Source organism: Macrobrachium nipponense, chromosome 4 (assembly GCF_015104395.2).
Source record: "Macrobrachium nipponense isolate FS-2020 chromosome 4, ASM1510439v2, whole genome shotgun sequence".
In the NCBI taxonomy this organism is placed as follows: domain Eukaryota; kingdom Metazoa; phylum Arthropoda; class Malacostraca; order Decapoda; family Palaemonidae; genus Macrobrachium; species Macrobrachium nipponense.
The window spans coordinates 110,248,288-110,265,378 of record NC_061100.1 but is presented as its reverse complement, the minus strand read 5'-3'; the positions used below and the strand labels follow the sequence as shown (position 1 = coordinate 110,265,378).

General features: G+C 36.5%; 1 protein-coding gene across 2 annotated transcripts in view; it reads left to right on the top strand.

The window, feature by feature from the left end:
• The window catches only part of LOC135211058 (subgroup A Rous sarcoma virus receptor pg950-like), a 12,571-nt gene extending 4,068 nt beyond the window's left edge, over nt 1-8,503 (top strand). The window contains exons 2-4 of one of the 2 annotated variants that reach the window (XM_064244115.1): nt 5,065-5,116; nt 5,917-6,047; nt 8,046-8,503. In XM_064244115.1, coding sequence (XP_064100185.1) covers nt 5,071-5,116; nt 5,917-6,047; nt 8,046-8,162 — 294 coding nt within the window. In that variant the 5' untranslated portion in view covers nt 5,065-5,070 and the 3' untranslated portion in view covers nt 8,163-8,503. The remainder of the gene's footprint in view (nt 1-5,064; nt 5,117-5,916; nt 6,048-8,045) is intronic. The other variant, XM_064244114.1, reaches the window with a different exon arrangement.
• The last annotated feature ends 8,588 nt before the right edge of the window (nt 8,504-17,091 follow it).

Genomic DNA, 17,091 nt, shown 5'->3' with positions numbered 1-17,091 from the left:
GAGGTTACATTTATACTTTGCAAGCAAAACCTCGGAATAAGGAATCCGAGCCCCAAGCAGGGGTTATCACTTTGGTGAACACCTCTTAATATTCTTCTTTCTCTGTTTTCTGGTTTTCTTCAGTCATGTGATAATAACAAAGCATGAAAGTAAAACTTCATTCAGATCTGGTTCTGAAAGAAATCGTGTTAGATCTCCTGTATAAGGGTAAATCGAATCTGCCTGGGATTTCTTGCAAACCACAAGAAACCGATTAGTCAAACCCAATACTATCATGAATCTGGCAGGGCGCGTCTTCTGGTATTTCATCTTTGTTTGATTGTTTGTATGGTGTTTTTACGTTGCATAGAACCAGTGGTTATTCAGCAACGGGACCAACGGCTTTACTTGACTTCCGAACCACGTCGAGAGTGAACTTCTATCACCAGAAATACACATCTCTAAATCCTCAACTGAATGCCCGAGAATCGTACTCGCGGCCACTGAGATGGCAGGCTAAGACCATATCGATCACGCCACTGAGGCGCTCTTGCATCTTATTGATCGGTAAAATCATTTTCATTCACATGTTGAAAAAAGGGAGTCTGTCATTAGAGTCTGCACAAACAGAATGCAGTTTAAGGAAGAAAAAAAAAGCTGAGCATATAACAGACTCTTGCTATTTATTAAGGGAATGACATAGTGAATAAGGGTATTGTACTTCGTTTCCTGAGTGGATGAGTCGGACGCACTGATAAAAGGAATTTCCGTTGTCATGATGGTATGAGTAACGCAGCCTTTCTCCCTCTTTTTTTCTTTTATTTTTTTTATTTTAGTCTTCTTTTTCTTTTATGGGACGTTATCACTGAGTACTACCGTTATCACATAGTTAAAAATTAAAAGTAAGTTTCGAAAGCTTTACCTTTAACCGGAAAGGGAAATGAACTCCGACGGTTTTGTTTTACAAATGAACTACTTATCATATAATTCCTCAGACATCATGCAATGTGCGATGTACTGTCAAGAAATAGTGAAACAAGATGGAGAGAACTGACCACCTTCAAAAGAACTTGGGGAAAAGGGCTATGTAACGTCATACTTTATAGGAATACCTCAAACAGCAAAAACCCCCTTCTCTCTCTCTCTCTCTCGTTGTGAATCACGTTAAGGCGATCTTACTGTGCGGTTGAACACACTCTCTCTCTCTCTCTCTCTCTCTCTCTCTCTCTCGTTGTGAATCACGTTAAGGCGATCTTACCGTGCGGTTGAACACAAACTTAGCCTTTAGAACACTCACTTTCACTACCAGAGGGCAAGTCGTTTACCCATTCTCCGGGGATTGTTTCCTTAGAATCTGTACTTCATAACCTCTCTCTCTCTCTCTCTCTCTCTCTCTCTCTCTCACCTAATGCACACATATATTCTGTTCTATTGAAATGGACGTGCCATAAATTACCCTCATGTCTGTCACGCAGTCATCATACAGTTACCTCGAGCTCTGCACTTTTACGGAATCTGCAGTCTCCACAGTTTCGTCAGGTTCCTTGCTGTGTCAAATCAGCGATAAGAAAGTTCCTTTCCTTTTGAGCCTTTGATTCTACTGGCCATGAATGGCACGATGTCTTGATATTTATTTAGAGTCTTATTTCTCTTTGTATTCGTTTTTAAGGACTTTTTAACAATAATTTTCTTTATATATAGTCAACGAAGAAATGAAAAAATGCGAATTCGCAGAATTATATATATATATTATATATATATATATATATATATATATTATATATATATATTCTAATAAAAATAATTACCTGCCATAAGGAAGTAACAAAGAATGAGTTCTTTCACTTTGTCAAGATGGCAACAATGCGTAAATCATGTTACGCAACAAGCAATAAAATGCTTATTGAACATTTTGGAAAAAAACAAAAACGAAAAACAAAACGCTTATAGTAACAAAGAATGCGTCGAAGCTTTCAATAGCATGTCTGTTAACTTGCAACTACAATCAAATATCGCGGGAAATCTTCAGACATCAAATAGGATTACCATCCTTACGGACAAACTAAACAAAGTGTGCAGGAAGCAATTCGACCAGGCAGCCCTATTCCCTCCGGCGTTGACTTTCCAGAAGTAACGGTCACTCTTTTGTGTATACACTCAGTCTCTCCTCAACTCAAGTTATTCAAATACGCTGTTATTTCTATTTGCTATAGTCAGGTCAGTCAACATCTTGCTGTTCAGCTTCGTTCTACAAAGACGGAATAGCTTAGCCGATGCATGGATTGGGCAATTTTGAAAGAACTCTTATCTTGCATCAGGTAATGTGTTTTTACCTCACGAATGATATTGTGGCAAGAGGTCACAGGTAGAAGGATTGTTCCTTTCGTAATCTTCAGTGGTCGTGAGTCATTCATTCACTGATTTATATAACATGGCCTTTCATTATTTCTTGAAGGTAAATCTCATTAATGGAATAATGTTCACACTGACAAAATTAACTTACATTTCGTCACAATCATATCCCAGCCTGCAATAGATACTTTTACTTTCACCAGATTCAACCGGTGAACTTCCAACAACCACTTTTTCTCTTTTAGAGGTACGAAGCACACACAGGAACGCTTGATTTCAGAAGTCATACCATCTTCCAACGATATTGATGTCAAATAATGTTCCGTAAGTTTTGCTCTGAAAGTTCTCGAGGACGACAGGATTATGTTTTCCTTGTTACAAGGCATTGCTTCCGGTTACAAGTCAAGTGATGACATCATCGCTGAACAGGGCTTGCTGGTGTCGGATAATGCCTGGTTACTTCTGCCGGGCGATTTGTTAGCAGACATTCCGTTTTCTTACTAAAAATTGCTCCCAACTAAGGGTGACTCTGGTAAAAATTATACGTACATAAGGAAATTCCAGTCGTTTCGGATTCATAGAATAATCTACTGAGAATCATCTATAGCTCTTAATGAACCAGTAACGCTATTTTTACCAACTCTAAGCTTCCTTATCTGAGAGCTCTACAGAATGCCCATATTCTCTGCATACAGATTTTTAAGTACGCCAACATCCTTTTTCAATGGTTACTATGTATTACCAAAGTAGCAAGGAATAAGAACCTACCCTATTAGAATTATTGAAGTTGCATGCGACTGAATTGGTCTTGCTGACCAGCTTTTCGTAACAAATCAGAATGGAAACAAATATTCGAAACTGATATTTTTGGGTGCTTTGTTTTCTTAAATTTCATAAATCAGGCGACATGTAGTATCTTGTTATTGTTGTTGCTGTAGTAGTTATTGTTCTTGTTATCGCCATATAAAGTAATTTACTGATCAATTTATTGCATTAGTTCTTTCTACCGTTAATTTTCCACTGCCAATATCGTCTAAACTCTGCGGTCTGATCGTCACGTCACGTGTATCGTACGTATGTGCAGCATGAGAAGGCGAGTGAAGACGTTTATATTTATGAATTAGGTTCAATTAAAAGACTACTCTAACAAACTAGAGTAAACTGCCTTACATTAGTTGTATTAAACAGAGTGAACGACTCGCTCGTGTAGACTTCAAAGTGGGAGGTCTGAGATGAAAAGGGAATAACATAATGCATTTCAAATGTGTGCGTTTGTTTCGATGTATAATCATTAACACCACTGAATACTCATGTCTTCATGTATTCATGATAAAGAGGACTTTAACAGCGGCAATCGCTATTATTGTCATTATTATATAGTTGCCCCTATCTTCTAAAATAAAGGCGAGCATGATGATTATAAATTTAATCACGATAATAATAACAATAAAAATAATACTAATTATATGCTTTTGTCTCGTCGTAAGCAAAGCAGAACTGAAGGTCACTGAAGTTACCTGTTCCACTGCCCCAGGAAATCTCAAAGGAGGTTGGGTTATCATTACAATCGAAGATTCCTGGAAAGCCCCAAGGCTCCTTCCAAACTGGTCGACGAAGAGTGCATCGTTTTTTTTTTTTTTTTTTTTTTTTTTCTTATTTACAAGTTGCAATCATGTCCCTGGATTCCAGGTGGCCGCCTTCCTGTGTTGTTTTATATGACATCTGGAATTTAATTCCAGCCTTTTATTTTTACCGCTTACAGTTGACATTTTATCTAATAGCCCTTAAGTTCTACTATTGGTCGTTGTTGTTTGAAAACTTTATATTTAAAAAAGATTATTTCAAAATAAATGACTTCATTCGCGCACGTTCTCATATATATAATTGTGACACACCCACTGGTACATACTGACATGTTACATACTCATATATGTAAACAGCCTTTCATATGTAAGAGTGCGCATGTGGTAAGCGTACAAAAGGGCTAATGAATACGACCTAACCAGTTACCGGAGTTAACGAAAAATGGTAAAGCCGGTTAAGTCAGCTCCTTACTTAGGCTTTCAGATGAACTGGCTTCTTTTATTCTTTCTAATGGTAGTCATTTCAGTACTGAGACAGGAGCAAGTAGATGTTTTATATCAACATCATTTCTCAGATTAACTCATATAGAGAGTGATAATGTTTTCTCCCAAATAAAAGGATGAAGCATGCAATGAACTTTATGAAAAATGACATACAGCGGATTTTAAGAAGAGAATAACCATATGCAAGTCTTTTGATTTCTCGTGAAGTTAGAATGCGTTCAGCATTCCTCTTTAAGACTGTTTTTATCTCGATGAGAGTCAAAAGGGCATACGAACAGAAAACTTGTTCCGGGTAATTGCTAATGAGGCAAAAACCGTGGAAGAGATGCCTGAGAAGGAGGTTGGGCTTTACACAACACTGATGAATTCACAATTGAAAGGGCAAAAGTCACACAGGCACGCATGTGCGCTTGCGCGCGCTCATACACACACATACATACATACATACATACATACATGCATATATATATATACATATATATATACTATATGTGTGTGTTTGCGTGTGTAAGTATGTATGACTGTACTACTGGAGATACTATTACAACCTTATACGTACTCTCTCTCTCTCTCTCTCTCTCTCTCTCTCTCCTTCCAGGTTCCTGTCGTTAACGTCTGGAGTGATCATTTCCTCTTATTTTCGCAGGTAATAATGAAGACCGCCCTCGTATCTGTGGTTATCCTTGTCATTGTTGCAGGTAAGGGAAAAATGATTCTTGAGAAGAACTGTTTGAGAAAGATCTTGAGTCATATTCCTTAGAAGACTTCCGTATGCTGTTAATTCTGTCCTATTATTTAATCTTCTTTTTGTGGGGGCTATAAGTAATGTTACATTATTTTTATTTTGCAGTGACATGCATTTTTTATTGCCTTTTATAAAAGGTTTTTACCCACAAATGGCAACTGCATCTCAGTTCTTATCACTACACTTCCTGCCGGAGTTAACTTGATGCCACATTGAATGATTCATCTTAACATCCCTCTAATACTAATAACAGACCTATATTGCAAATTTCCTTTCCATTGCATATGATAAGTGATTCCCTTGACATACTTCTGTCCTATGATTAGAGGCACAGTATTACTTGATAATGACGCTGTCTATCTATACACCAGTAAATAAAAATCTAAACAAAAATGGGCTTGAAAAATAAAATTACGACAAGTAGACAACAAAAAATTGCTGGACAAACACTCAAATAGTAATAGGAACCCCCCTCCCCTAGTTCAAGGCTTCCTTCAGCGTCAGTTCCTTATTGGACAAGTGGGTTGCATACCCGCCTATCAATCTAGTAGCCCGAGTTCGCTCCATGCTGCTGATGCTATCTCCAATGTGGAACCAGAGGAATTGGTTTCTGGTGGTTAGAAATTCCTTTCTCGATATACTATTAAGGTTCGGGTCCCACAATAAGCTGTAGGTCCCGTTGCTGAAATTGGTTCCCAGCCAAGTAACTTTCTGAACGTTTTCCCCATGTGAAAGTCGGTATCCTTTTTCCAGGGGCCATGAGTTCGAACCCACCAGAGAAGAAGAAGTGCAAACCTGACGACTATCACTGCGGCGACGGCAAGTGTATCCCCAAGACCTTCGTCTGCGATGGAGCTTTTGATTGCGGCAATGGGAATGATGAGGTGAGTTTATCACCCCCCCCCCCCCCCGCCCACTTAATTTTTTAATTTATCGCCTGGAAAAAATGAACCCCAACAGTTGAATGAAACCCTATGAAATGGTTTATTGTTGTTTCGTTTTGTTTATCATATTAGGATACTAAATAATAATAATTAACAGCTGTATGAAAGAGCATTGAACAGACTTATTTTTTTTATTTATTGCATGAGAAAAATCAATGTTACCAGCTGAGTGAACACCTATGGAATGGATGAATGGATTATTTTACTTTTTTTATCTATCATATTAGATCAATTAATGTTAAAAGATGAAGGAAATCCCTTGTAATGGATTATTATACTTTTTTTAATGTTTATTTATCGTATGGAAAAATTTAAGTGTTAACAGCTTTATGAGGATCGATGGAATGAATTCTTTTTATTTATTAATATTAGAAAACTTAAACTTATCAGCATTTAGAAAATGCAGGCTTTATATATATATATATATATATATATATATATATATATATATATATATATATATATATATAATACATAATATATATATATATACATATATATATATAATTATTTTTTTTAACTACGACAGGTAGATACAGTGTAATGTTTATTTCTTTTATCTCTTCGGTTACTGAAACATGCTCCTCAGATATGGAAATGAAACGTGAGGCTTCGGGCATTGGGAATTGAATCACTAAATTCAAACTGACAGATCCATCTCTTCTACTTCTTTTGAATTCCAAAACAAAAAAAATGTCCTTAAAACTCTCTCCATCTTTATGAAAGTCACCCATTCTTTGTAACAAAGCACAGTCATCGAAATAATATCAGGGCACCAAAGCAAATCTTCCAAATGCGGCCGTTTCGTGACAGTTCACAGATTGCAGGATAGAATTATGATACTGAGGCATTCGGGATTTCTTACCGGGGTCTCCGGAGAAGAACACTCGAGTCAAGCACCACCATGAGTAACGAAAGCCTTACTCAAAGCAATGCCGAAAAGAGCTATGTTGACTAAAGCCAGCATCCTACGATCAGACAGTGACTATATAGAGCGTACTTGGCTTTTGGAGTACGTATCAATTACGCGTCATTCTAGTGACTAGAATGACGCGTGATCTGTCGTTGCTTACCATAAACACAGCACGATTTCTTAGTGAACATGATGCTACCCAGCTGCTTCGCACAATTATTGATGAACGATCATTTTGCAATAGAATGACACTGGGAAATGGATTCATCGTCGCAACACCGGCATGCAAATTGCCATGACAATTTTTCAGTGGGTTTGGAGAGCTATTTATCCCTTTTAAAGAATCGTGGATATAAATTTAGCCCGGTTAGAAACGAAACGATAACATATCATTCTCTACATACACAGCGTTCAGATCATCCTTTTTATTGTATATATTTCTTAAGTTCATACTGATGCATTTCCGTTTCCGGATCAGAACGTACTCAAGAATCAGCGATGCAAAAATTGAATCAAGCGCGGATACTACATCCACACTCTTGTACATTACTTGCATTAATGTGCTTATGTGGGTTTTGATGTATGAATTTTTTAACAAGGGATGTAAACAGATAAAGAGGCGCATTCAAATTGCACATACACACAGAAATTAGTAATTCAAGTAAATGATAATAACTTTATAAACCATGAAGGATGTGTGGTAATAACACTTAGGAAATAGCGTTTCCCTTTTGCCTCCGTCAAACGATTTTATCACTGGGATAGTTTGTAGTTTCGTGTCTTTGTTTATATATATATATATATATATATATATATATATATATATATATATATATATATATATATGTATATATATATATATATATAATATATATATATATATATATTATATATATAACTCTGAATTTGTTTAGTTAGGAATGTTCCCTTCATCCTGGTCTAGTTTGTAGTTTCGAGTTTTTTTTTTTTTTTTTTTTTTTTTTTTTTTTTTTTTTTTTTTTTTTTAATGTTCCTTTCCTCCGCAGGCTGACTGCAAGGGGAGCAACTTGGGCAGCCGCTCCGCCGATCCCATGGCCGACTTCCCTCCCGGAGACGACTTGGAGGCCCCTACCTTCCCCCTGGAATTCGGCGGCCGTACATGACTAGAGCAACATTCGCCGCCTCCCACCAAAAATTCGACAGTCGATTCCACGACGTCCAGTGCCACTGTCGATTCCACGACGTCCAGTGCCACAGTCAATTCGACGACGTCCAGTGGAAGCGTCGAAACCATCCTGAAACTTCCGTATCTCCTTTTCATTTGCTGGTTCCAAATTTTGTTGTCATAACCATGTCCAGTTTGTTTTTTTGCTTTCGAAACGGAGGGTACTTATCGAAAATAGTTAATATGTCCAGTTTTTTTTTTTAACCGAAGGTACTTATCGAAAACAATATACTTTAATTTTTGTTAGGTGTTTCTTTTTAATATAATATAAAATACGAACAGACTTTTTTCAAACGACTTCGTTAACTGTATTAAAAAAGGATATCCCAAAAAACAGTAACTGGAATTGAGAACTTTTAAATATCTTGGGTAAACAGGATGGAGAACTATAAAGGGGGAGGTGAGTGAAAGCGTGAGCTGATTCTCGTGAAATCTAAAATAATGTTGCTTTTACGGACTGCTCATCTGAACAGGAACTGATGCTGGCACAAGGTCGCCAGTTGAATCTACAACAGCAGCATCATATACTATAGCTGTTTACTTAAGGTAGATTTTTGAGTGAGCCCTATGCCTGCGAAACGTTTGTTTGGCGGCCGCTGATTGGCTGGGAGCTGCCTAGCTCCCGGTACCAGCCAATCAACGCCCGCCAAACAAACGTCTCGTCAGCATAGGGCTCATTCAAGAATCTACCTTAAGTGAACCAGCTATAGTTGCTAATCACTGATATTCTTAATGTATTATGTGTCAATTTTCATTTTCTCTCAAGAACTTCATTTTTTAATCAAATATTTTTCGAGTGATTACCAAACATCCACTCAAATGAGTCGACCTCAGGCATCGTAGACATTCTTTCATGAATATTATCAAGCAGGATGTATTGACATCCTGTTGCCTCATTATTTCGAGATTGATATTTTCGGACGCAATGACCTCTGGTTCATATCAGGTTCAGGTCATGATATTTTTCCCAAAATCCCTCAATCCATTAATAGATATGACCACATCAATCTACTTAATTATGACCACATCACTACTCAGAATAGATATGACCACATCACTGCGTAGAACCGAAATTGGTCTCACATACGGCAGTATGTTTAGACCAAATAAATTACTGTGATAAATTATCTTTCATATTACGGCTGTACTTTTAAGAATTAAGAGCCATCTATTATCTCATTCAAGATGCCAGTTGCGTTTGCCTTGGCAATCGTTGGTATCTTGAATCTTTTTTAAGAGATAATAAATAGCAAAAATTATAAACATGGAAGTGTGAATGCTAGGTTATTTTGTTAGGCTAATTGTTAGGTGCTTTTGTATGTATGAAGAATCGATAATAAAAAGGAAAAATGAGGATAAAAGTCTAAGTTTCCTATGAAAACGTCCCCAGTACTAGATTAGAATAGAATAGAATATAAAATTTAGGGCAAAGGCCAAGCGCTGGAACCAATGAGGTCATTCTGCGGTGAAACGGAATCTGACAGTAAAAAAGGTTTGACAGGTGTAAACAACCTCGCAGTTGCGCCATTCAAATATTGTTATATGAAGGTGGAAAGAAAGTTGAAAGACAGAAAATACGAACGGAGAGTAAAACCACTGAAAGGGAACTGTGCAAAGAACACTGACGGCACTAACACACCCCCCCCCCCCCCCCAACAGAGCCACCTCAAGCAACACAGGTGTTCGAGTGACAGATGGTCAACCTTCGATGTTTATCACAGAAGATTGATTCTCTTTGGCCAACGCGAATAATAATTAATCAAGTGAACCTGAAGTCCTTTATAAGACCATAGGGTTTGAGAAGAGTTTTTTTTATGATTACTTAATATATTCGGTCGACAATCTAGGAATCATTTTAGACTATTGACACTTTTGCATTAGCAGAAACGTCAACATGTAATCCGTTATACTAATGAATACAGCTCTATGCAAATATACACTTTCATCTCATAGTTTAGAACTTTATCATTATTTAGTCAATATTTTCTGATTTGCATCATTTTATTGTACCGTACGCCTAAGGGTGGCCCCCCTCCCCCCACTACAATAAATAAGTCATAAACACCTGATGGTAACTTATCGCACTCGTATCAACTTCCTTCCTACCCGTCTGTGAAACGTATACAAGAAGTTTCCGACATGCGTTTACGACATGCTTTACTGAAGCCTGCACGCGCCCTTGCATTCAGTTGATATAAGAAACAACATATGAACACAAATAACTCCAACGAATTCAGTCGCACAAGTGCCTTCAATTTGGTGCCACCAGCGGCCATTGGAACGATGTTATCCTTCAACAAAGAAACTAACTAGTCAACCATTCACATGCAGGAAAGACTTCAATCATGCTGTGACCAAGACTTGAGCAACCTGCCTTATCTCCCTCCTAACCCCCCTAGACCTAGAAAGAATCCTGAATAGTATCCTAAAGAGAATCGCTGGAAAACATCTGAAACACTCTAATCCCACACGTACAAGTGCTTCACAAACAATAATACTATCATTATCTTTCAACAAAGCTTAAAAAAATAAACCGCCCTCTGTGAGCGCGAAGAAAGATCAAATTGGATAGAGGAAACTCAAGGTAAAAATTTTATTTTTTTGGTTACTGTTGCTTCAAAAAAGGCATTCAAGGAGTGCTCAAAAACGCTACACAAACAAATGACGCAAAATCAACGGAGAGATTTGGCATAATTAACGTATCGCTTATACATATTAATGCACCCGGATGCCTTTTAAAGGCATTTCAGAACTTTGTTAGACTTCAACTTAATGAGGGCAAGCATACTTTCCACCACTATCGCCGTATCTGGAATGCCTCTGCGTTGCCACATTGTAAGCTGTCAAGTCAATGGCCTTTTTCCCACCCTGAGATCTCACTACTCATTACACAGACCGTGACTAATGTTAAATATATGTTTAGCACAACAAAATGAAGTACAAAATAGCAATGCTCGAAATGTGGACTGCCAATTTATTGCGAGGCTTAAGTATGCAAACAAAACTTCGCATCACAGATGTGACAATGAAGTTGACCTTTTAAAAATATCCTTACTTAAGATTGTAACTATACAGATAATATATATATATATATATATATATATATATATATATATATATATAGATGCATATATACATGTGTGTGTATGTATGTGTGTGTGAATCTGAATCTACTGTCTCTTTAAGTCCAAATAAGCTACAAATAATGGTATGTTCACTGCAGAGCAGTTACCTGCAATCTGCCATCTTTAACATCAGGATTTTATACAGTAGCTTGTTGAGCATTCATTTTTTTTGGAATAATTATAAAGTTAATCAATATTACCATTTCTCTAGCTATGAATCAAGTACTTTTAAACTCAGGATGGAAATGTTAGAAAATTAACACGATACAACGAACAAAAAGACTGAACTCTAAGATGTTCGACCAGGTCAACTCAGTTTAAAGGTTACTGGAAACCTAACTACTGCTAACAGCTGCACCATCAAATATGCATACCTAATCTCCGTACTGACAATGGCTGATTAAGATTTAAAGACGAGATGAATTTGGGGCTGAGTATCAGCGAAGTTGCCCGGTCATGGGGCAGGTAGAATTTTGCGAAGCCCACAGGTGAGCTTCGGCGCAGGTGAGACTACAACCAGTGAGGGGGGGAGGGGGAGGGGGAACTGTTTCCTGGTATCACATAGAACTTGTATGTATGTACAATAGCCTTGCTCAAGCACTAAGATGTCGAGGCTTCTAAATCTGCCTAGTGCATGGGAAGCTTACGGGCATGGATCTTCCATGCATAAACATTGAGAACTCTGCCAAGTGATCTTTCTGATTTTAAGCAAAAATCACAGAGGGGTTAATGAACATGGCTCCAATACACCAGCGGGAACCGAAACTGTGGAGATGATGGCCCGGATGGCGTCGTGTCCTCTAGTCGACCTTTTAATAAAGTTTTTAATAAACTCACTAAAGAAACGAAGGTTGAGAATGACGGCTTTCGTGGCAAGAACTAAAGAGGAGAGGTCCGACAGTCATAAAAGCTTCTGTAAAAACCAATAGGAGAATCGAATGACTACGTAGGAATGCGTTGGAATTTTCTAGAGAAATTCCTAATATATTTTTTATCGAAAAGTGCATATGAAAAATGGGGTGAAAAAGTGGGACATTTCTAGTTACTCCTACATACATAAAGACACATTATATATATATATAGATATATATATATATATATATATATATATATATATATATAGAGAGAGAGAGAGAGAGAGTATATATATATATATATATACTCTATATATATATATATATATAGAGTATATATATATATATATATGAGTATATATATATATATATAGAGTATATATATATATATATATATATATATATATATATATATGTACGTGTGTGTGTGTGTGTGTGTTCGCGTGTGTGTGTATATATATATGTGCACGTGTGTTGCTTTCCTTCAACTGCTTTTCCTGTTATTTTTCTCTGGTAACCTTTTGTCCTTTCAGAAGCGGGGCACTTCCTACCCGGTAAAAGGCCATCCTACTCCAGTCTAACCCCCTACCCAGCCCCCACTTATTTTCTTCAAGCCTGAGGCTAAATTAAGTTGAGGAAATTATATTGGCCGCCATGTTAGTCATTGCTTGTAAATAAAGGGAAAGAATAGTCGACCCTGCTTCGGACACTATGCTTAGACCCGTTTCCTTATATACATTGTGCCAATGTTTACCTTAGCACTGAGAACTGGAAGGTTGACAAATACGCACACGCACGTACGTAGCGCGCGCGCGCACACACACACACATATGCACACACACACACATATATATACACACACACACACACACATATATATATATATATATATATATATATATTATATATATATATATATATTTATATATATATATATATATATATATATATGTGTGTGTGTGCGTTGTGTGTGTGTAGTGTGTGTGTGTGATGTGTGTGTGTGTGTACGTAAATAGCCACATGAAAGGTGAAGAATCAAAGACCAGGTACCAAGCGCTTTCGTGTACGCAATACACGAAAGCGCTTGGTACCTGGTCTTTGATTCTTCACCTTTCATGTGGCTATTTACGTACATATTTGTCACGTGCTGTTTGGTGACTTATTGCTGATGTGTGTGTGTGTGTGTGTGTGTTTGTGTGTGTATGTGTATACTATGTGTGTGTGCACTTAACACAAACAAAATGCATAAACATTTATAGATAGATACATATGTATATAAATACTTCTATACAGAGAGAGAGAGAGAGAGATGCATCCAGATTTGTTACTCATACATTCGTTTCCCAAAAGCACTGATTAAGGAAAGAACAAAAATTGCCGCTAGGGTTACTCTATCACTCACTGCATTGAATCGCGTACATTCTCTAACTAGGCATCCTGGAGAATTACATAAGGTAACAAAACTCTTCTTAATATCGGAACCACAAAAGTGCCTGACTCTCGAAAACCCGAAGGTTCTCACAGAAAAAAAAACCATGACTCACTGCATTGTCACTTGATATAAGAGCATGCGAAGTAATGACAGCCTTGCATTTCTCTCTCTCTCTCTCTCTCTCTCTCTCTCTCTCTCTCTCTGATGGAGATGGATGAGAAATTAACTATGGTTAAATCGCCGAGGCGGAAGGCCTTTACAAAGAGTATGTACAAGTTAAATCAGCAAAGAATGATGGTGGGCAAAGGACGGTTGGAAGGATAAAAAGAAATAAATAATAATAAAATAGTAAGCGGTCGGATGACGAAATCAAGAGGTTGAGGGAAGGAAAAGCGGAAATTCTTTGAGGTGAAGTGGAAGATGAGAAAAATGAAAATAGTGACACAGGTAGTGAAAGATCAAGATTAAAAAAAAAAAAAAATGGAGAGGAGCCGGTATGATGAGAATTTAATGTTAAGTCTGAGTTATACGTAGTACTTTAGGTACACAGACAAGCATTGAAGCAAAGTCAGGCTAATGAGGAAAAGGATCTGGAAAGCTTTGCTCGAATGGAATGCAGTTTTCTGTCGAAAGAATGAGTGTTTTCAAGGGTAGTTAAAATCAGGTGTACAGAAGAGCGGCAGATCCGAATCAGGCAAATTATGTGAAGGTTTCATATATAAATCGGAGTGCTTGTGGAAGTGATTTTGGAAGATGTCAGGAGGGCAAAAAAAAAAAAAAAAAAAAAAAAAAAAAAAAAAAAAAAAAAAAAAAAAAAAAAAAAAAAAAAAAAAAAAAACTGAAGGACGGAGAGCCGACAGAAGTAGATTGGATTAAAAGTGAGATGCTGTTGACCATGTTTCCAAGTATGCCTCGATAACGGGCAAATCAAAACCACCCCACCGCAAATCTCAACCTAGGCAGGCTAACATAGACAGCACAATATTATTATCATTTGTTTAGTATAGCAGAGAGCGTCAGTGATGCTTGCAAAAATATATGGGCAATGGCCACAGCATTACTTTAGTAATACTTGGAGGTGGCGAATGGCAGGAATGAGCGATCTTGATGCCGAAAGAATTGGTAACCAAGAAGGGAGAAAGTTACTGTATGTGACACACGTGCACCTACACAAGAATCCCTGGGGAAAATTGATACAGTAGCAGTGGATCTTTATTTTTTTTTTTTTTTGTTTTTTTTGGGGGGGGGGGGGGGCAGGGCATGATTTAGCAGGTAATTCTTTGAAGAATCCCTAGAGAAAATTGATACAGATGCAATTCTTTGTGCTGGAAATCATGGCATACGACCTATTTATAAACCATTCTCCCAACTGGCAAGAAAGCCTGTCTTACGCGAGGCCCCACTAAATACTAAGTGAGCTGGCTGATATAACATGAATGTAAAAAGGCAAGCTCTGCTGTTATTAGTTCCTCATAAACCTCTCCAGTCACTAACAACTGAGTGACTGTCTGTCTATTAATGCCATTCCCACTTGCCTTTGCTTATGCTTTTATATATATATATATATATATATATATATATATATATATATATATATATATATATATGTGTGTGTGTGTGTGTGTGTGTGTGTGTGTATGTATATATATATATACACACACACATATATATATATATATATATATATATATATATATATATATATATATATATATATATATATATATAGTCATCAGTAGGGTTACCGAAACTCAGAAGATCAAATAAAGAGTTTATTATGATACGTTTCGTGTTATCCTGAGGACACATCATCAGTCTGTAGTGTAAAATCAATTCACATTTATAAAACAAATATAATTAAAGTTTACTTACTATTTTTAAAAGGAATACATAAAATACTAAAGTTATTCATAACAACTATTGTTAAAAGCTAAAAATTCTAAAATTATTTACAAGGTGACATTAAAATTGACGAAATTTAGGATTAAAAAGGAATATTAACCTTAACAAATGGAAGGGCAAGAAAGTTCTATACATATAAAATATATATACATTCAACTCATCAATTTATACACTATTTGCTTTAAGGATGTTGTGTTAATGCACTTCGTAAGGTAATGACTTATTTTTTAAAATCTTGTTTTTTTATTACTATATGCCGTTTACAAGAATACTCATAAAAAGTTTTATCATATAGGCCTAGTTCGGATTTTAACTGTTTGCCTTAAGTTGTCAGATGCTCAGAGCTTCAACATTTTCTGTGCTGAAATGATTAATCTAAACACCATATGAATAAATACAGAATTAGTGATATCACTGACCAATTCAATATGCTAATACTGAAGATAATCGATTACATTCTATTGTTAACCACAATAAAACATCAAATACCTGAAGGGGTGTGACAACTTGAAGTTTTATTGTAGTTTACCCTTTATTAGTTTTCTGTGACGTACGTAAAAGAGAAAACGAAAACAGACCGGTGTATATAAACGATAACTTATCTAACTTAACAAAACGCATTGCCCTGGGATCTCGTAAGGAATCCTGGATGATGATGATAATGGTGATGTTTATTATTATTATTATTATTATTATTATTATTATTATTATTATTATTATTATTATTATTATTATTATTATTATTATTATTATTATTGGAAAGGATTAATCGTGCTTCCTCTGACCTATGCAAATAATTAAGCTACATACCTGTTCTAATGATCACAGCCTGGGCGAAACGAGTGTAGGGGTACCAACCGCGTCCAAAATAAACTTACTAAGAACTGAAAGGCTATACAGCCCTTATCCACAAAGCTTCTCTCGCGCCCACTTTTCGTAACAAGATTTTCTCTTCATAATAAAAACTTCTTATATTCCCTACAGATTACACTGCGCTCTGTGTCAAATCTTTTATGAACTTTATCTAGGTCATTACACTGCATACATTTCCCCCTATATTTTCAGCTTCTCAAGCAACTGTTCTATTAATAAAACTTGGTTTACACACACCATCTGCTAACATAAACCAACACTTGTGTCACGCAATTTCCCAAATACACAAAGCAACGTCATATCTCTATAATCAGAACAATCACAATTATCAGTTTTCTAGTATACAATCTAAGTATCATTCCTTCCTAACACTCATCTTAACTATACTAGATTCACATCACCTGTGCATCTGATGTTTAGGCCAGTCCCTTAAGATGCTCCTGATTGGCTGTTGAAAAGCCAATCACAGGGCTGGAAACTCTTAGTCTCTCGAGAGAATTCACATAGGCAGGATGTATGTTCCAAGAGAAATTTTAATCTAACCTCTTTCAAAAAAGAAAATGCAATGCTATTAACAGTTACAAAAATAAATGAGAGAAATTACAGTACTTCCAGGAGCATTCTAATGGTTATATAAGGACAAAAGGGAAATCACATTTACCACAGAAAAACCGCTGGGTA